This window comes from Xenopus tropicalis, chromosome 1 (assembly GCF_000004195.4).
Source record: "Xenopus tropicalis strain Nigerian chromosome 1, UCB_Xtro_10.0, whole genome shotgun sequence".
Classification (NCBI taxonomy): domain Eukaryota; kingdom Metazoa; phylum Chordata; class Amphibia; order Anura; family Pipidae; genus Xenopus; species Xenopus tropicalis.
In genome coordinates, this window is record NC_030677.2 from 79,770,428 (window position 1) to 79,792,472 (window position 22,045).

Genomic DNA, 22,045 nt, shown 5'->3' on the forward strand with positions numbered 1-22,045 from the left:
AAATTTTGTTTCCCGGTTTGCAAAAAAAATCTGCTGATGGCAAACACTGAGATTCGCCACAAACCCATGCCTGGCGAATTATTTCGCCCATCACTACTTATTACCCTCAATTCTGTGATTGTATGTCCCTGCCAATTTAGACTGTAAGTTCTGTGAGACAGGGTCCTCCTTCTTTTGTCTCTCTTGACTGACAAAGTGTTCATGAATCCCTATTTAAATTGTCCTTAAAATAACTTACATATTGAGAATTAAAATGTTCTGTTTATTTTAGACAAAATGCAGGAAATTGTTTGAACACAGCTCAGGAACCACCTATACAATCTGTATATTAGACACCCAGCTGTTACAGAACATCACGTATTTAATTCCCAGAAATTATATTACAATTTTTGCATACAGGTTTTAGCCTATTGGTCATATATGTGCTTTGGAAAGGCTGCACCTAAATAGTAGGGTTCATGTTATACTGTTGCTACTGTAGCAGTGCACAATTGTAGATATTACGTTTAGGTTAACACCTGCAGTGTTATGAACAGAATATCTTTTAGATACAAATATTCACTTATTATTATAATTTTAAAAGAACATTCACTAAGGGTAGGCAATCAATAGAACACTTCTTCATGACATCTGTGTGGGTTTCCTCTGGTAGTTCAATTTCCTCTTAAACTCTAAAAACATATAGTCAGGTTAACTGGCTGCTAATAATACTATCCATAATGTGTAAATATGATAAAGAGAGACAAACTGCAACAGGGACTGATTTAAAGGATGTATAATCTTTGTAACGCGATGCAGAATATGTTGGTGCTATATAATCAATGCCAAATAGTCAGGGGGCAGTGATTCAGACAGGTGATTGCCATACACATGTTATATACGTAAGACTTGGCAAAAAAGTGTTTATACATTGTTTTTCCTTGATGTGCTCTACACTGATTATCAATAAAGTTGGGTGATTGACTTATAAGAGACAATAATTTGTTCTTTCATAACATATCAATTGTGGGTGTTACTCTATATACTATGTGGAAGATGATTGGATATTTTGATACTTGATATTTAACTTAAATAATTTAACACATTGTGAAATTACAACAATAAATTAATTCCGTTTATATAAAAAAATTTAATTCAATAATAACATTAAATATTTAAATAAAAAATAAATACATTTTACATATAAAAAATATATATAACAACTTCTTTTTATATTTTCATTGTTCAGGTTTTCTTTTAGCAGTTCCACCTGACTGAGGTTTGGCAGTGATATTCCCAGAAAACATCTGTTTGGGCAGAAAAACAGAAATTTAGTGAAGGAAATACAGTGCAATCGTACTCTTGGCAGTTTTACAAAAGTGATAATTCTTTAATTCTATTCAAATCTATCATCTGTCATTAAAAATGTCAGAATCTTGGATTAACCTTACTATTTATGGTAAAGACACATGGGGCTACTAGTAGCAGCTACTTGTCATGGCTACAAAAATAGACAATGCTGATCATTTACTGATAATTGTTTCTATGTGTGTTTTAGCAGAGGCAATTCTCAGTATTGTCTATGGCAGGGGATTTTCTGGAGTTTAGAAGCAGTGACAAGTAGCTGATACTAAACAGCTCTGTGTGTCTTCACCATAAGGGCTCTGGTACACGGGGAGATTAGTCGCCCGCGGCAAAACTCCCTGCTCGCGGGCGACTAATCTCCCCGAGTTGCCTTCCCCCTGCCATCCTACCGGCGAACATGTAAGTCGCCGGCGGGATGGCAGACACGGTGGGGCGATTTCGGGAAATCCCCGAAAAAGACTCGCGAGGCTTTTTCGGCGATTTGCGCGAAATCGCGCTGCCGCGTCTGCCATCCCGCCGGCGACTTACATGTTCGCCGGTGGGATGGCAGGGGGAAGGCAACTCGGGGAGATTAGTCGCCCGCGAGCAGGGAGTTTTGCCGCGGGCGACTAATCTCCCCGTGTACCAGAGCCCTAAAAGGTTTCTGAAGGCGTCACTTCTAACATATTACCTTTGTTGTACTCATGAAGAAAAGCTACATACAGATGTAAAACAATAGCTTTCAGAATTTGGAATTGTTGAGGTAAAAGCATACTATGTATTGTTGGGTTATTTGTGCAAAAATTTTAAATAACACTGTAAGAGTGTATAAGGACTGTATATACTGCCCATATTATAAATGATGGAATTCATAATTAACATCAAAATATATCAAACTTATTAAACATTCTGTAACTAAGGCACTGATAAGAATGATTACCTTTTTGCTTTACTTCACACATCAATTTCTTCACTTCCATTTTCTTGACCTAATCTCTTTTTTTCTTCCACTTCACACTGATAGGAAGCGTATTTCCTTCTTGTACTATAAAAAAGAAAGACAAATACAATCTTACTCCCAGCTCAAGTCTGAAATGCAACTCTTTTAAGAACTGTTACTAAAACACCATTTTGTCTAAAAACTATTCCTTACATATTGGTAAGAGAATCCATAAATTCATCATCATCATCATTTATTTTTATATATAGTGCCAGCAAGTTAAGCAGCACTTATTGAAAAGTATCCAAAAAAAAAAGGCTGAGAAAGAATGTCTATATCTTTTTCCATGTAATGTCTGAAAGCTGTGGCCAGTCTTGGCCATGGAATTTATTTCACCTTTGGTACCATAAAATCAATGGATGGTATAAAATATATTAGCTACAGTAATCATCTAATATAACATTAAAAGGTCAAAAATTAACAATCTTATTCTGGTCTCTGGCGATAAATTAACTAAGTGGCAAGAATTATTACAATTTAATAGTAAAATGTTAAATTTGAAAATGCAGAATAATCATTAAAAAAGGTACTTACTGTACAACAATGATAATAATGATGGCAGTAATGCTGATCGTTGACAACAGGACTGCTACAACTGCTAGTGCTATTGTTGACGTGTCGCTTAAGTTTCCCTTTGTCTGTGACTTCATGGACTGTTCACTGCACCTTTCACCAAAGTATTCTGGCTGACATCTGAAAAAGAAATATATCCATAATCTCCAGGTTAATAACAAATTCATATGTCAAATCACAGCACTTATATCATCAAGCACACATTTGTGTTATTGGTTACATGTCAATAAATGTCTGACATAATGACGACAAAAATAGATTTTCACAAAAGGACAGCACAGTCCCAGCAAAAGGTCTTTCATCCACGGAATGTAAATTGACATCAACAAAGTATCACATTCCCGGAAAAGAGCCGTGTGACTTTTTTTACACTCACTGCTTTGAAAATGAATCATTGAAAAGCTGTTGTTTAGCTACAGAAAGCCTTAGGTGGTTCTTTGACAAAAAAAGAAAAGTTTTTTTTGTTTATCACAAAGAAATTGCCATACTATATACTGTTTAGTTGATTATGTTGTTGCCATGGCTACAAAACCAACCAGATTTCACAAAATGGGTAATTTTTTTTGCCTTGTACATTCAATGCATACCTGTATGCCACAGAGAGGCAGCATTCACATACATTTTTCATTTAGCTCAAAGGTTTCTACATCTCTTCGTACCTTTATGTTTGTAGCACATTAACCTACGCTTAGGCCCAGGCACGGACTGGCAATCTGTGGATTATGGCAAATGCCAGAGGGGCTGCTGTAACATGCCTAGACAGTCACTATTTATTGTGCTGGTTGGGGGGCTGTTTGGACTTTTGTGTACATGAAATGCCAGGGCCTATTTTGTCTCCCAGTAAGGACCTGTTAGGCCATTACATTGACATTACTGATTAACCAGGGCTCTACTACAAACTCATTAGCTGAATTATACATAACCTCACAGCTCAGAAGAGGGTCAGTAATGTATGACGAACCAGCAGTTAACTATTTGTGTAGTGCAATTAAATTGCTTCTATGATCTATGTTCACCTGTATATGTAATTTACAATTCCTAGATATGTTACAGCTTATTTCATTTGATGTATAATTTGTAAGCATAGTAAGTTTGTAAGAACCTGGGTATATGTTAAGCATCACATAATCTCTAAGTGCCAGCTTTCTTTTAGTCACTTGAATCCCTGTCTTTTGGTTTCTTCCCTCATATCTAAGACATTTTTTGTTTCATAAATACTTACATGCAGGTCACTTCTTGCAAGCTGGTTAAGTATTTACATTCACCATGAATGCAATAATCTTTATGGGTGGTCTGGCAGGGATTCTTCTTCTTCTTCTTTTTCTTATCCCCTCTTTCCTTCTTCTTCTTCTTTTCTGAGTTCTTCTTCTCTCCTTTTTTGGGGGGATTCTCTGGCTTTATGACTGGTTCAGCTGAAAAAAATAAAACTTTGTTATTGCCTGATCTAAATATTTATTTTCAAGAACATAATGATTAGAATTTGATTAGAATATGGATGTGTCATAATGACATGGTGTTTTACAGTCTACTCCATGATGCACACCATTTTGATTGGCACCATTTGTTGTGGTGGTCAAAGTGCCAGCCTATTTAACTCAATAAGCTTACCAGATAAAACAGATTTTAATAATGTCTGTAAAAGGTTTCATTCATGCAAGTCATGGTATATCTGTAGTAACAAGTCAAATCAACTGGACTGTGTTTTTCTTAAAGACGTTTCACTAGTCATCCGACTGGCTTTCTCAATTCAAATTGAGAAAGCCAGTTGGATGACTAGCGAAATGTCTTCAAGAAAAACACAGCAAGTCCATTTGATTTGATTTAGTACTACATATAGATTTTAATAATATTAATGCTATTAAAGGTAATAATTTGCTGGGATTAATCATTTTGTTGCACTCTATATTTACAGGAGGTAGGTACTTTACAAAAATGCCAAACATCCTCCGGCATAATAGCCACTGCACAAATCTGTGGGAATATAGGTGTGAAATGAGCTCATGTGGAAAGTGAAACAACAGCAGCTGCAACAAAATGCCAGCTATTTTATATCTACAGGTTTTACAGGAAATTAATTCCCCTTCTCCTTACTGATTACCACAGTCATGAAATCCCAACCAAATGAATGAAGCGTAATGAAAACATTTTTTGAATATCTTTCCCTGACTAAGGCTGCATAGTTTCGAGAGAACATGGCACTTATGTTAGTGATTAAAAAATACCCCGTCAACTAGTAAGCCACTTGCATATTTAGAGCTCCTTTGTGGTGTCTGAGCCATCATTAAATATGACTTTAAGTTTCTAAGCCTGGATTTCTTTTAGCTTCCCACAGCATGCCCTATTTTAAAAGCTTAAAAAGTCCACCCTTTTTTCCCGGAAGTCACATTAACTCATTGTGAATATAGGTAATTCTAAGTCTGTACACATGAGCCCAGAGGGAAGGGTTGGTAGGAGGTCATGTCAAGGGGGGAAGGTGGAGGGGAGGAAGAGGCTTGTTGATCTATTAGCACACGGTGAGTCACACAGGTGAGGCCCTGCAACACAGTGTAATCTGCTAAAATACACAGCCAAGTATAAAGGGACAAGATTTTTGCAGTATGATGCACTACCACAGCCTGATTTGTTTGCATATCATATATATTTAACGCTAGATTTCAGGCAGGCACATGTTCATAATCCATATGAATAAGATTTTAAATAATTTAGGGGTAATCTAAATTAGGGGGTCACCAATTCTAATATACAACTGGCTGCTGTCAAGACAAATACAAATGAAAAAGAAGGTTTATATGACCTATATTAACCTAAATTCTGCCAATATTTCTTTATTTACATAATAACTTGTACTGTGATGGATAAATGATGCACAGCATTTCAGTATGTTAAGGGGCCCAGTATTTATTGCTCCTTCACATTCTCTGACTAGACTGTTTGGTACTAATCAGATGATAGGAAAAGCGAATGAGTTTAAAATTACAGCCAAAATCCTCCTGAAAATGCCAAAAGGTACCAAAGATGATGTAAGAGATGTAAGATTTTCGATATCATTGAATGGTTGTTTATATAATATTAGCCCATATAAACAGGACAGCGGAAAAAGCATTAGTATAATTAGGGCAGACATAGGGTATGTACATGTCAGAAATTGTAAAATTATAAAATAATCATTAGAAACTCCCAGATGCTGATAGGAAACTGTTGCTTTTTGAATTACATCGCTGTCTGGCAGTGTGTCAAACCACTGCTATGTGTTTCTAGGCCCACACAACTCTGGGGGATTAAATAACAAATGGCAGACTTTGTGCTAAAGTGCCATAACTAAATAAGCCTAATTTGCTAAGTGAGATTTCTTTACAGTGGCTTGCTCATTTCATAGACATATTTTGCGTGGGAAGCTCAAAATCATGAAAAATAAGTTTTTACCAAACATACACTTCTGCAGATCTACAGCTATATTTATCATCCCATCTCCTTTTCGCGACTTATCCGCCCTCTTCTTTACCTTATGTTCTTTGTGTTGCAGTGTATGGGTTGAAGTGTCATGTATTTGAAAGTTTATTTGTCTAACATCATAAAGAAAAGTTTTAGTGAGGAAACAAGTAGTTGTGTAAATGCTCCTCATAAAATGGCAGGTATGTAATCCCCCTCTATTCCCACATATGACCCACTTGTGGGTTAAACAGCCTTTCACAGCCATAAGCTGCCATACCACAGTGAAGGTAAAGGTGTATATATATATATATATATATATATATTCAGATACTGATGCATTACGGAGACAATTGCATCTCCACCAGGACCACATGCACACAATTTCCTTATATTAGCAGAGTGTGTGCGTAATATTGTTGTTTGTGAAAACAGAGTTTTCATACACTTATGTATATGGCCCACAATTATACAGTACTTGCAGGTCTTCCTACACATAAATGTAAGTAATAGTAAGTAGTAATAGTAATACATAATTGTTCAACATACCACGAATAGAATCGTCTGTTATAAATCCCAAGATGGAGAAATCATCTTCATGTTCTTCACCTTCCTCTTCTTCCCAATTAACTTCCACAGCACTTCCTGTACCGTCAGATCCATGGTCCCCAGAGAAGGTTACATTACTGTCAGCTTGGGTGCTGTTTAATTCTGAGCAGTGCACTGTGAAGTTGCAAGCTAGGGGTTAAAGCAAAAAAGTAAATTGTTAGGGCTTTTCTCAACTATAGTTAAATTTATGTGGCAAACCAATGGCCTTTTAACCATTCATTTGCTTGCCAAATGAATAGATCCGATGTGCTGGCACTTTTGCATCTTCAACGCTGACAACCTCCCTAGGAAACTAGCATATGGGGTGACCTTATTGTCCCAAGAGAATCCAAAATAGCAGATGTGACAACCAACTGTCTCCTATTGGCTATTCCCTGCAACCCCCTAGGCCACCTACACATTTTCTGCTGTACTAAACTGGGGTCCTCCTTCTTGTACCAATAATCCTTCTACCTATCTTGCCGCCTGATTCACCCTAATACACGTGCACAGACACCACATACATTGTATTCAATTTTATTTTTTGTACACCTTCCCACACTTCTGCACACTCACATATATGGACAAAACTGTTACATGTGTATAATCATGCACACACACAGATGTTGTAAAATGACATGCAGAATTTGAGTTCATTTTTAGAAACACTACATTTAAAATACAGTAGTACAGATACAGGTAGTTTGGTAGTCTGGTGTAAATATACTGTTTAGGGGCATTTCCACACACATATGGCAGGTTGTGTTCTCAATTAACTGTCTGGAATGCGCTATTTTTGGAGATCTGGCATGAAACTCTTTGGGAAACCCATGTCATCCATATTTATGATTTATGTATACAATTGTAAGGTCTCCCATGGAAAGCCACCTATTGGTAGCCTCCCTAATCACAAATTTCATCCTCCTCACTTGGTACCTAGGAACATGTGGGAGATAAGGTGCTGTTTTGGAATCTCCTTACAACTATACATACTTAATACTGCCACACTGGAGGATATGGACATTTCCCAACCATTTGATGAAAGCTACAGTATATAAAGTATTTTCAGTTTGTAGGTATAAATGCATTTTCATAAAAAAGGGCAGATTAGATTAGATTCTACAGACAAAGTTTTTAAAAAAGAATTTGTAATTTTTCTGCTACCTACACATTTCCCTTAGGAAATGCCCCCTTATGTGAAAGAGCAAAAAAATGTTAAAAAAAAATCCTTGGCAGGCGTGTGTGTATGTAGAAACCTGGTTGACAGGGAAAGGGTTATTAGCATTAGCTATATGCTGGCTGCGGTTCAGCAGCGTGAGCTAATCTGCTAAGGGATTCTCTCTAGCATTCTTTTTATCACTTCACAAACATTTATTTCTCTGACGATCCATGTTCCAGGCAAGCACCGGCATGTTAATGACCTTTGGCACCGTATCACTATAAACTATTCCTTTATAAAACTTGTAAAGCCAATATGAATATATTCACTGGTTTCAGTTAATAGGGTTTTGTTAGATTCTTTGCAACCTAAATTTTTGCAAATAAACAAGGTAACAGTAAATGACAACAAGTTATATTTTGGAATGGAACATAGCATTGTGTACAGAATCAAGCATCTAACCACCCTATAGCTAGTATTATCCATGTCCGAAAAACTAGTCAGCTCACATTTTTTGTGGTATAACAGTGGATATACCATGGTTCCCATGCAAAATTGACAGTTACCTAACCATTACATTCTAATGGGGCTTTGATAGTAAATACAATAAGGGAAACAAATGTATTATCCTTGTAGTACATTTGGCTAGATACAATGTGCTTCTACAGTATATCGCTCAAAGCCTAGAGCGACTGTTACAGATAATCACAGTAAGCATAGAAAAGCAGAACGGAAAGTGGTTCCTATTCCAGTGAATTTAACCATTTGGATGACAGATAAAGCACAGAAGAAGAGTGGAAGCAGAGTAAGTACAGCACTGAACTATCCTGGCACATCACTATGGTAAGTGGTCTCCTGCTGACCAGGTGGATAGGAGCAGTACTGTACTGTACATGACGAATGATAGCTCTTTTCTTACCTATGGTGAGTAGCAGTGTGGCACAGAGAATGACAGATCGCAGAGAAAACATAGTTGATGAATGTTGTCTAGACCAGTAAATCCGTACTTAGGCAAAACCAGCAATATTCCTTTTAGGGGCAGTGCAATTCCTGTACTCAGACTCGGATGTAGAGGACAAAAGGCAAACACAAGCCTCTGAGACTTATTTCTGTGAATGGAAGCACACTGCCGCCCTTATATATACTGCAGGGTGTGATGTAATGGGAGGAAGGCACACCTGCAAGGAAAATGTGTGTGTACAAGAACATTGCCTGACAGCAAACAGTCGTGAGAAAAGCATAGCCCCCAGCTGATGATTTTGTCTTGACACACATTGAATAATCACTGTTTTTTTTCAATAACTAGTGAACTGGTTGGGAAATTATATAAGAACTGCATTAATGCTAAATATTTTAGTGTAAAGGATTACACAGACAAATACAGACACCACATATACTGACTCTCAGAAATGGTGCAGCAAGTGGCAGCTAGTTAGCTTTAAAATTACAGTAGGGAGTAAATACTCTCATGGTAAGTACCCCCATGTGAATTATCATTGATTTATACAGGTATAGCACCTGAATAATTGGGACCGAGAGTTGTCTTGATAAATGGTCTTTCCCAAATTTTCATCAGCATACTGTCTACTAAAAATAATTTAAATATAAAATTAACCCAATAGGATAATTTAGCCTCAAATATCGATTAATAATATCTTAGTTGGGATCAAGTACAAGGTACAGGTATGGGACCTATTATCGAGAAAGCTCAGGACCTGGGGTTTTCCGGATAAGGGATCTTTCTGTAATTTGAATCTCCATACTTTGTCTGCTAAAAACAATTAAATATTGAATAAACCCAAAAGGCTTGTTTTGCCTCCAGTAAGGATTAATTATATCTTGGTTGGGATCAAGTAGAAGGTTCTGTTTTATTATTACAGAGAAAAAGGAAATCATTTTTTAAAATTATTATTATTTGCTTATAATGGAGTCTAAGAGAGACGGCCTTTCCATAATTCGGAACTTTCTGGATAATGGGTTTCCGGATAAGGGGTTCGATACTTGTACTGTTTTTTTTTTGATCACAGAGATAAAGAGAACTCATTTTTTTATAAATTCATATTATTTTATTAGGTGAATTCTATAGGAAATGGCCTTCTTGTAATTCAGAGCTTTCTGCATAACTGGTTTATATATATTAAGGCTTCTGCCTGTACAGTTTTGACACAGACAGCTGGTTTTCGGAAGGACTGTCTGGGTCAAAACTGCCTGCCCGGTTTTCCCAATTTGGAAAACTGGGAAGGATTTGCGATCGTTGTGTCATAGCCCCACCCCTGAGATGGACGCAGGCTGCCCCACCAAGTGACTCCATACCCCGCCTCCCTGCCCAGAGTTCCCTGCCAGGAGAGGTGGTAACCCCAATATATATGTGTATATTTATACATCGATATGATAATGTACCCCTACTGTAACTTATATGGCTCAACTAGCTGCTTCCTAAACCCTGCTGATGATGGGCAAGTGGTCCATATAAAAGCAATATAAAAGCACAAGACCACGCAGACTGAACTCCTCTGGTTTTCTCAAAGCCTTAAAAATTACAGTAAGGGGTATATTATTCTTTATAAACTACAGTGCTTATTTTAAATATGTGTCAGTACTACTACTGACATTAACATGAGCACACTGTCACAGTACCTCAGTAGCAATGGCAACAGGCATTTGCATGGCCCCACAGTTATCTAGAAGTCTTAAATCTTACCAGAATCCCTTGATTATCTTTAATAGGGGTCAGGGAGTAGATAGTTGAGTTTTCCCAATAAAAAGAAGGAAAAAGTATTCAGCTAAGTTAGTTGTTTATGGGTCAATACTAGAATAATAAAGATACAGTATACAGATACAGTTACTATCTAGCAGGTCAAATACTAAGCATGCACACAAGAGTCCAAGGAAATATCATTACAAAGTCAGCTAGGCGAGTAACAGTTAAATAGTCCAAAAGAATTAAGGAAGAGGAGACTAGGGGCGGGCTTAAACCCTAGCTGTGCTGGAATGCAGTGACAGCCAAGAGGAGTGTTCTGAATGGTGCTTTCTAGCAAGCAGTGGAGGAGGATTTAACACAGGGTGGTTGGTCGGGAGGGTGTTTCACCTGGCAAACTAGAAATAGGGAAGAAAAGCTAGAGGCCAGCAGGGCTGCAGAGATTGAAATAGCAAACTAGGGTACAGTGCAATGATACTGGCATCATCAGGCCAGTCTTATGCAGGATGGCAGGTCACAATCACATACCTTGATGTTGGGGCAGCTGACTGTGTGGGGCTTCATTCATAAATGCTCATGTTGGTAAGGCTTTCTAGCCTGTTCTGACTTAAGAATTCTGGGCACACATGTGCAGTTAGCATTTGCACATGCGTGGGTAGAATTTTTCAGCTTTAGCAACAATTTTGTACATGCCTGCGACATCACCTCCGGAATTGTGCGTCACGTATGTGGTGTCACTTCCGGGTATCTGGAAATTTTTTTGGCTCTGAATACAGCTAGATCAGTCTTTAAGGAGCACCTACTCATCATAATGCAGCATGATACACACCCTTTTTTACAGTAGTGAATGCAGGCCTGGACTGGCAATTTGTGGAATTTGACAAATCCCAGGGGGGCTGCTGTAACTATTTATTGGGCCTGTGTGTGTGTGTGTGTGTGAATGGGGGCTATTTGGGTCAGTCTGTACCTGATATGCCATATGAATCTAGGGTTTACACCTGCCTGGTTATGACCCAGACAGCCTTTTGGAAGGGCTGTCCAGGTTAAAAACGTCCAGTTTTCCAGATTAGGCCCTGTCCCTGTGACATCACCACCCACCCACATAACAACACTATCCCACCCAGTAACGTCACACCATGCCCCGTGTGGCAACCCTATTTGAATCCAAGTCTGAACCTGAGTAAATGGTGTTCTTTTGCATGTTTTTACTGAGGCCCAGTTCACCATGTGCTTAACCTGTACTCCATGCTTTTTAAAAATGATGAAGGTTATTTATATAAATCGACATTTACCGTAAAGTTTTCATACCTTTTACACTTAGCAAAGTGCTTTATTACTGTTAGCAGAAATTTGTGGCTGAAATATAGTTTTGACAGAAGAAATATATGTGCAGACATTCCAAATCATAATGACTAAGGGGTGCAATATTGCACAGATACAGTACCTTGCACTGATGGCAACAGTTAATTAAAAATCCAGCCCAGGTTGCAGAGCACTATCAGCCATGAGGGAGCTTGTGTACCAGATGCTCACTATTTTGGGAGTGGCAAAAAATATGCAAGCTTAGAATATCATTATTATTGAGTGGCACATGAGATTTAATGTGGATAAATGTCAGCAGGGCCAGAACTAAGGGTAGGCAGAAGAGGCAGCTGCCTAGGGTGCAAGAATTGGGGGGCGCCAGGCAGGAGCCTCTCTTGCTTACCCCTAGTCTGTGCTCCATTATAACTATCAGTATAGCCCCTGTATCTGCGCTATCGCATCCCCCTGACCCCCCCCCGCGCGAACTGCACATGCGCGCCAAAAAACACGGGGGGGGGCTGAGTGCGATAGCGCAGGTACAGGGGCGAGGGGGCCGACCGGGTTGCCTAGGGCTCCCGGTCGGCTCGGCCCGCCCCTGAATGTCAGGTCATGCACCTGGGATGTAAAAATATGCAAGCCACTTATACCCGTAATGGGACTGCACTAGGCAAATCCATAATGGAGAAGGACCTTGGAGTCCTTGTAGATAATAAACTTGGCTGTAGCAAGCAATGCCAGGCAGCAGCTGCAAGGGCAAACAAGGTTTTGAGCTGTATTAAAAGGGTTATAGATTCACGGGAGGAGGGGGTTATTCTTCCCCTTTACAGAGTGCTGGTAAGGCCCCATCTAGAATATGCTGTTCAGTTATGGTCTCCAGTGCTTAAACGAGACATTATTGAATTAGAGAGGGTCCAGAGAAGGGCAACTAAGCTGGTAAAGGGTATGGAACGTCTCAGTTATGAAGAAAGAATGGCCAAGTTGGGTCTGTTTACACTGGAGAAGAGGCGCTTAAGAGGTGACATGATAACTATGTATAAATATATAAGGGGATCATATAATGCTAATGCTTTATTTACCAGTAGGTCCATCCAGTGGACACGAGGGCACCCACTCCGTTTAGAAGGGAGGTTCCATTTAAATATTCGGAAAGGATTTTTTACTGTGAGAGCTGTGTTCAAGTTGTTGAATTCCCTCACCGAATCAGTCGTACTGACTGATACATTATATAACTTTAAGAAGGGGCTGGATGGCTTCTTAGCAAGTGAGGGAATACAGGCTTATGGGAGATAGCTCTTAGTACAAGTTGATCCAGGGACTGGTCCGATTGGAGTCAGGGATGAATTTTTTCCCCTCTGTGGCAAATTAGAGAGGCTTCAGATGGGGTTTTTTGCCTTCCTCTGGATCAACTAGAAGTTAGGCGGGTTATATATAGGCATTATGGTTAAACATGATGGAGGTACGTCTTTTTTCAACCTAACTTACTATGTTACTATCACAGAGGCAAGGTGCAAAGTGCAAAAAATGGGTGTGTTTTAAAGGACAAGAAAAGGTGGATTTACAGGGGGGTGCCAATTGCCAAGTTTTTTCTCCAGCTCCTTTAAGGAAAAAAATGAATTGGGCCAGGGAAAAAAATAGCACTGCTACCACATCTAACTCTCCTTTCCTAGGTATCCCTATCTCACACATGCACAGTAGAGCAAAATGGCATTGATCTACACATATTCATGGGTGCAGCTTAGTTAGGATCAAGTATAAGGTACTGTTTTATTTTTACAGAGAAAAGGGATATTTTTAAAAATAAGATGGTTTGATTAAAATGGACTCTGTGGGAACTGGCCTTCTCATTTTTGGATACCAAGTTTCTGGACAAGGGATCCCATACCTGTGCATATACCCAAGATGCAGTGCCTAGAGCTATACAGGGGTGTCAGTATAGAAAAATAAATGTGTATAAAAGTAACCTCCAGTTCACCATGAGACAATTCCAGCTAAATCTGGCAGCAGAGCTGAGGTGGGGTACATGTTTTTTCAATGCAAGGTGCAAGCACAGACTCTACTGCACATGTAACTATCACCAAAGGGAAAGGGCAATGTGGAATTTAGTGCTTAGGGCAGCCCCTGACCACAATACAGCCCTGCATCTACTCCAGCTCACTTTATATCTGTAGCCTGCCTGTGCACTGCTACAGGTTCCAGGTTCCACTAAGTATCCACATCTTATTCCGGGCATATACAGTACATATTGCTATTGAGTTCACAAGAAGCTTTGTTCATGAGCAAAGTTTCTAGCATCATGGTCTTTATAATCTAGTCTTTCCTGTCACTATTCTATTTGATGTGCAGTAAGCACTGCCCCATGTGCAATAAGCACTACCCACTCCTGCAATAGACAAAGAAAGATGAAAAGCATTGTTATTATTTAGACATTTATGGAATTGCTGTTCTCTACATTATTATGTACTTCAAAGGAAAATATCTACTTTAGGTATCATTCACTTTAATAGCAAGTGGATTTAAGAATGCCTTAGTAATTTATTACTTACCTTTGAATTCTATAAACACAGTCCATCAATTTCAAACCCTCAAAACAAACCCCAGTGCACATATATACTGTACACAAACCTATACAGAGCTATCTATCTATAAACTATATAGTCCAATACTATAAACACAGTCCATCAATTTCAAACCCTCAAAAAAAACCCCAGTGCACATATATACTGTACACAAACCTATACAGAGCTATCTATCTATAAACTATATAGTCCCATACCTATACTAACTATAGATCTTTAGATCACAATAGCTTTGGATATTATGATTGTTAAAGAAGTCATCCAAACTCTTAAAGGCATTAATTATAGACTCTATTACAACATCACCCAGCAGAGCATTCCACAACCTCACTGCCCTCGCCGTGAAGAAAAAAATGGATATCCTTCTTAAGGACTGAAGCCCAAAACAGCACTGCAGTAATGTAAGGCCTTACCTAGAAAGAGGCAAAAAATGTACACATTTTTCCAAAACAGCAAACTGTTCTTATAAAAGATAAGTGGGCCAATGCCATCTTCAGCACCGGATTTCAAATTCGGGTGCCCCGAGTCCGCCCCCCCCCCCCCGTGCGCCGCCGCGCAGCATGCATACGTTTAAACTCCGATACGGAGCAGTGGGGAGAAGTCCCCATTGCTCCGTATGGGAGCAAAGTTTCACAATTTCATTGTGGCGGGGCGGCATGTAAAATGCACACAGGCTCCTACACATTGAAACTTTATTTTTATCCAATAGTGTATGGGTTTCTCTTACGCTAAAGTTAATATATCTGCACTTTATTAACTGTTTTTGACTTGCAGATGATTCCCTTTGAAACTACAGGTGGGCAATTAAACAAATTGTTTCCTTGCAATCTAGTTTTCTAAGGTATGATTGCTGTTGACAAGCTTTTGTGAGATGCATGTAAAATATTTTTACACTTCCTTGTAATTTGTATTGGAACAGGTGTTCTTTGAAGATAGAATTGCTTCATTTACAAGCTTTGTGTAGTAACATTTATGTGTAAGGACTTAAAAATTGCATGTTTTTGTTTGTAATATAGGCACATATTACATAGTAAATATCTTAGTGGTGTATTAAAGGCACGTTTATTAAAGAGAAAGCAAGAAAGGTGAAGACTTGAGTTTAAAGAAATGGAAGGATAGACTGACAGAAGCAAAGGAAAAGGTGGGCAGATAAATAATAATTTTAATTAGGTATGTTTCAATAGGGTGTCAGTCCCTATTGCTAAATTGATACTGTAGTGTCAATATGTATTCATAAAAAACTGGCAGTTACAGCAAGATGCAAGGCTTAGGGCTGGTGAAGCCACTAGCAAGGTTTTATATCAATATGTCTTCTGAAGAATCTAGGAAAACAGGAACATTAATATATATTACTACACTTATTGAAAGGTTAGCAACAACTGAAAATAACCTCTATCCCCATATGTAATAAAAGTCACAAAGTTTGCCCAGGAGCTCTATCCCATAACAACCAATAAGATGTTTGCTTTGAAACAGGTAACCAGTAAATGCTGATTGGTTGCTATGGGTTACTGCTCCTGGGCAAACTAATTACATAACCCCATATAATCTTTATCTGCATTTGTAATTTTCCAAATTCAGATTCAGCCATTCGTAATTCATAGAAGAGTTTTCAGTAAAAGCCAGTGGTAAGATTTTCTTCATCATCTGGCAAAATCCTTTAAGGCTCTACTATCTTTTGAATATGTGTTAGTACATGTTAGTGGAGTATAAAAAATAACATTTCTCCAATGTAAATCAGCCATATTTTTTTTTCTTTCAAAACATCAGCCATATTTTTAAATGCAAATGTACTTCAATTACTGCCTTAATTAGATGTGTTCTCTCTGTCACTGCTCCCTCTGCTTTTGGCAGTGCTTTTACCATATACAAATAAAGAAAACATTGACAGAGAAATAGGACTGTGTCAGTTACTGCTATTTTCTGTTTAATCACAATAGTAATTTAACAGAGGTATGGCTTAGGCCTAACAAGTCCAGCAGAGTCAAGGGACTTCTGATTCTCTGCCACAAAGGTGAACTGATTTTTATGGTTGTGCAAAGGTTTTCCCCCACAAGGAGGAGCTTCATAGGTGGCTTTACCATTACCTATAGAATTGTGTTTATTAACCAATAAACCTTAATAAACCCCTGTAGGTGTAAAGCACAGCAGAGTAAAAAAAAGTTTACAACCTACTCCTGTGACCAATCTACCTCAGCTATTTTGAGCATCTTTGAGGCATTATGGATATATACAGATTCACACTTTATTTTTATTCACACTTTTTTTTAAACATAGCAATACCAATCAGATCTTTGCTTTCATTTTTTAATACATGGTTGGCTGCTTTCGATAAACTATATCTTTATATACCTTCTCTATTAATATCCCAAATTTTAGCTAGAATTTCTTAGCACTTCATGATACAAGGTCTGCCACCAGGTTCTTCAGTTATCCTCAGAGTTTTTGTATTGTGGGATTGATGTTCTCCTGTGGATAAATTCATAGACCTTGCTTGGTTCCTGTTATTGGCTAGCATAGACCTGTTAAACATTAATATCTACCACAGCCAACACCTGACATAGGGGAATATAAGTGACTGTATGGAGATTTGTGCTGGGTGGGAGAGCATGATGGGTCAGAAGTAAGATGTTGCTTCCTGACTGCATTAAGACCTATGTCGTGTATCAGGCAGTCACGGAGAATAGGATCTGAGAATAGGAACATCTGTGCCAAAGTGACATATTTTCAGCTCTGTAAGAAAGCCAGTCCTCTTTAATATTCTCATGTGAATCATCACCCTGCAGTTTTTCCTTCTGAACAGCATGACAGAACATCTGAGGTAGTGTTCTCAAGATACCTAAACTTTTCTTTTCTTGGATTTGTCTCCTACACATTTTTAACTTTAGACAAGTTTAACTACATTTTTCCCTGATATAGTGCTGCAGATGGGAGAGCTTGGAACATTGCATTCAACCTGTGCTTGTGTTAGTAAGTACAAAAATAGAAGAATTAATTGTACCCTTTCTCTTTTCAACAACAGGAACTAAAGTACAATTTAATTTTAGAATATAAGACATACCCATAAAAGGTCTGATGTGTTATGTTTTATATTACTTCACAGGCTTGCAGTGAATATATAACATATACAGAATTAACATTAAAATAGCTCAATATATCTTAAATAAAACATTTCCCTTTCAAGATATATAAACCTTCCAAATCCACCAAAATTGTTGCTGGACTATATCTCATTTTACTCCAACATATTATCAAGGGTTAAAGTATGCTGGGAGCTGCAATGCAACCTCATTATCTTAGTATGTAGCAATAATGACAAAATGTGTCACTGCCACTCTTCTTTACTTAATGCTTACAATGCCGAATTGGGGAGTAATATGGGGTAAATGAACTGAAGGTTTACATCCCATTTATGGCTCTTACACACGGAAAATTCTTCCTGGGTCTCCCTGTGATGAATCCTTAATGCATTCCACTGCAGGAAAAAACAGTGCATTCTTTTGGATTGCTATATACACACTAAGGCTTATGCAAGCACCAAATGCAGGTGGAATGTAAATCCATGCATTCTACTTGTGTTCAGCTCTTGTATGTGCCTCAGATTATAGAGCGATCCAGAAGAATGGGCTGCATTTCTTCCTGTGTTTCCCTGCAGCTGAATGCATAAAGGATTCACCTTAGGGGGCATAGGAAGAAACACCTGCGTGGAAGAGTTTGCCCAATTTATGTTATATACACTGTTTTACAGTTTTTACATACACCTGTGTTTATATTTTACTCTGTTCCTTGGGGCCACTACTGATATAGAGGTTGCCTGCTATGAGTTTTCTGGGGCTTATTTACAACAGTGGGTAAATTTGCACTGAAAAAAAGAGTGCTTGCTATGAACTACTGCCCAGGTACACATTTGATAAGTAGGGCACCTTTTACTCTAAGAAATAATTCCAAATTCTTTTCCATCATGTTTGAGCAAAATAAACTTTACTTACACCATATAAATTATTTGAATTTTGTTTCATTCAGTCTTGGAATTCACAACCACAGCAAGTAGGCAGGTGGCATTTTGTTGGTATTGTTATTAAGGCAAGTTTTGTATCACTGTAAAATTTTGTTTATGTGCCAGAATGGGGGACAGTTATAGACTGTGAGGGGGAAGGGGGATGAGAGGTGCACCATGACATCTAGGTGCTAAATGGAAAGTTAAAGTAACAGCCTACCCTGCCTACTGCCTTAGGCATAGAGACAGGGACGATAATATATGATGGACAGCTCAGATTTTTAAATACATTTATAACAGGCATGAATGTTTTAATAAAAAAAGAAATTAAGTTTCTTGCTTAATTTTCTTTTTAATACCTGGTTGACAGGTCCCTTTGAAATGAATCTAACCTGCATTTGACTGTCTTGTCAGAGGTTTGCACCATAGCCAAGCATTTGGAGGAAATGTGCGGCACCTGCAACTGGTTAAAATCAAATTGTTAGAGACAGTTCATTCTCTTGCTTTCTCATCATAAAACAGGCACATCCAAAATCAAGTTTGTGCATGTGATAAAGTGCTAATCTGCAGTCTAATATAGTATCATAATTGTTGGGTTACACAGTATCTTTCAGAGAGCCGGAGCTTTGGACATTGCTGAGTAATGTTCTTTTGGAATGATATCTGTCATGGAATTCAGATTTGTTGCTTGTGTAACACCCCTAACTAAAGCAAGAAACATGAACAATTGCATAGACAGTTTACAGGACTACATATCCCAGCATGCCGCAGACCTGAGGACCTGGCTGGGGCTTTGAATCCACCAATGATAAGGAAAGGCGCAAAATGTTTTGAGGACCACCCTCCTGGACTATAAACAGGGGAGAGAAGTGTGTGCCAGAGAAAAACTGCTGCCTGCTGCCTACCTGCTGTGCCTGCTCTGAGTGTGAGAGCTGCCAGAGGGGAGAGAGACACCTGCAGGGATCCTGGCCCAGGAGAAGCTGCTACAGGGAGAAGCTGACCCTGCTATCCCAGCTCTGGACTAGCACCTGTAAAAGAGCTATCAGTGCTAGCCAGAAAGGGAGCAGGGGGAAGCTGCCTACTGTTGGTAGGAGAGTCCCAGGCTGACAGGCTGCAGAGAGGCCCAGGGGATTACAGCTGCCCATCTGAGATCTGTTACTAAAGGGGATACAGTGATTTGGAGCACAGACTGTGAGTAACCTGCAACACCACACACTATTGGGGAACTGTGTATTATTAACCAATAGGAGCTAATCCATCTGTTGCTGAACTATACACTCTGCCAAGTCATTTCTCACCTGGAAGGAAAGTGTTTCTTCACTAAGTTTATAGAGTTATACTGCTAACCAGCAAATGAAAGGAACAGTGCTATTGGCCAATAAGCTAAACTCAATAAGGGCCCCAACGTGCACAAATCATCTGGGACTGTGACAGGGGAATTAAGTTACAACATTTAGCATATATATTTTCTGCATACTTTATATTGGAAATGGCGAAAAATTTATGAAAAAATAGTGCACGTCAACAAAGGTTGTGTCTGTCAAAATTCTGGAAATGGCGAAAAATTTATGAAAAAATAGTGCACGTCAACAAAGGTTGTGTCTGTCAAAAAAGCCATGCTTGGCCCACAGAAGTAAGATACGTGGTGTATTTGTTTTTTTACACAGTATGATAGATAGGTCTCTTACAGTATACCTTTCATAGTATATAACTGCAGAAAGATTACTATCCCTACATACTGTATTTCTTTTGAGCCAAGGGCCACAGCCTCACCATATGATAATGTTATATTTCCTCAGATTGTGTAAATGTGGACTTTGATTTAACTTCCCTGTGCACTCAGTTCCTACTATTTCTTACCAAAGCAACAGGTAGTTGCCCTGCAGTCTACTAGTATCTGTACGTTGCTGTACGTTATCTAGATTGTTTTGCTGCCAAGAATGCTCATGAATTTCCGGTTTATGGATTTAATCTCTAAATGAAAGAGCTACAGTAGTAAATGTGCCAGAATGTCAGGATCTTGTCATTGTCATGACAGTTCTGTAAATGGTGACTACCTCGAGAATAACTTATCTGCAGGGATACATAGATGACAGCTAACAAAGCTATGCCATTATCTATTGATAAAATGAACGTCACTGCTGAATTATATTATGGTTATAAATACTTTGTTCTTATAACACTATAAATCCACGTAATTATGCTTGAAACAGTAAACAGTTTCAATAGTCTGCAACTTAACATCTAGATACTTACCTAATATCGAGCCAGTGTGTGGTTAGGAATACTGTAAACATATTTTTGGAATCTGTTCCAGTAATGGTACCTGTGTGATGGTACCTGTGAGGCAGATTTACTAAAACTCTAATTTTTCTCACAATATTGGGAGAGTCACAACTTTTTTAGTGACTTTTAGTGCTTAAAAATTGAAAAAGAAAGAAATCTGACCGTTAGTTAATGGCCCTCTGAGTGTTCTACTGTGCTGTATGAAAGCATATCCTTTAAAGTGGGCATAACCTTCCATTGCAATATTGCTCCATCCAGATGCTTCTGGACTACAGCTCCCTGCATTCTTCACTATACTATTAAGAATTAAATCACGATAGGAGCTGTAGTCTTACAGTCACAGAGGTGGATTCTTAAAGCAACAAGGCACAATAAAACTTTTTCCAAGTCTTCCAGGCCCTGCAGTCCAGTTGATGCAAGAGAATAACTAACAGGCTACTCCCTGCTCTATTTACACTTGACTCTCTTTCTTCTTCATTTCATATGATGATAGATGAATGCTTTAGACATTTTTTTTCTTGCTTATTGCACCTAACAACTTATATATACTTTTTTGAAGTCTGATTTGGGTGTAAAATTGGAATGTAAAAACTGCAATTTTTTAGCTAACAACAAGACATATTGCTAGCAGGGATGATTATGGCTGGGGAGTCCTCCAAAAATACATTTTGCAATTCATCTTCACTTTTTATTTTTTGTAGTTTTTTAATTATTTTCCATGTTTAGTTTTGCAATTCTCGGGCTCTCAAATCTCTATGTAGATCCAGGAAGTGTCACTCAGTGGCTACTGAATTAAATAAAGTACTGTCTTGCATAAAAAAGGGCAATAACTCAATGGAATGAAAACATTATAAATGAAAACATTATAGATCCCTATAAAGGCCTCACCTTGAGTATGCAGTGCAGTTTTGGGCCAGAGTCTTTAAGAAGGATATTAATGAAGTGGAGAGAGTTTAGAGATGTGCAACTAAACTGTTTAAGAGAATGGGACAATTAATCTATAAGTAAAGACAATCAAGGTTGGGGTTGCTTTATCTGGAGAAAAGGCACCTGCGAGGGGACATGATTACTCTTTACAAGTACCTCAGAGCTCATTATAGACAAATAGTGGAGA

The 22,045-nt window shown here is 38.4% G+C and overlaps 1 protein-coding gene across 1 annotated transcript; it reads right to left on the reverse strand.

Annotated features, from left to right (window-relative positions):
* Nucleotides 1–1,114: 1,114 nt before the first annotated feature.
* areg (Amphiregulin) lies at nucleotides 1,115–9,162 on the reverse strand. Its single transcript, NM_001126733.1, is given in 6 exon segments — nucleotides 1,115–1,286; nucleotides 2,264–2,368; nucleotides 2,858–3,016; nucleotides 4,119–4,308; nucleotides 6,875–7,063; nucleotides 8,992–9,162. Coding segments are annotated over 5 exon segments (681 nt in total). The 5' UTR covers nucleotides 9,044–9,162; the 3' UTR covers nucleotides 1,115–1,286; nucleotides 2,264–2,277.
* Between the last annotated feature and the right edge of the window lie 12,883 nt (nucleotides 9,163–22,045).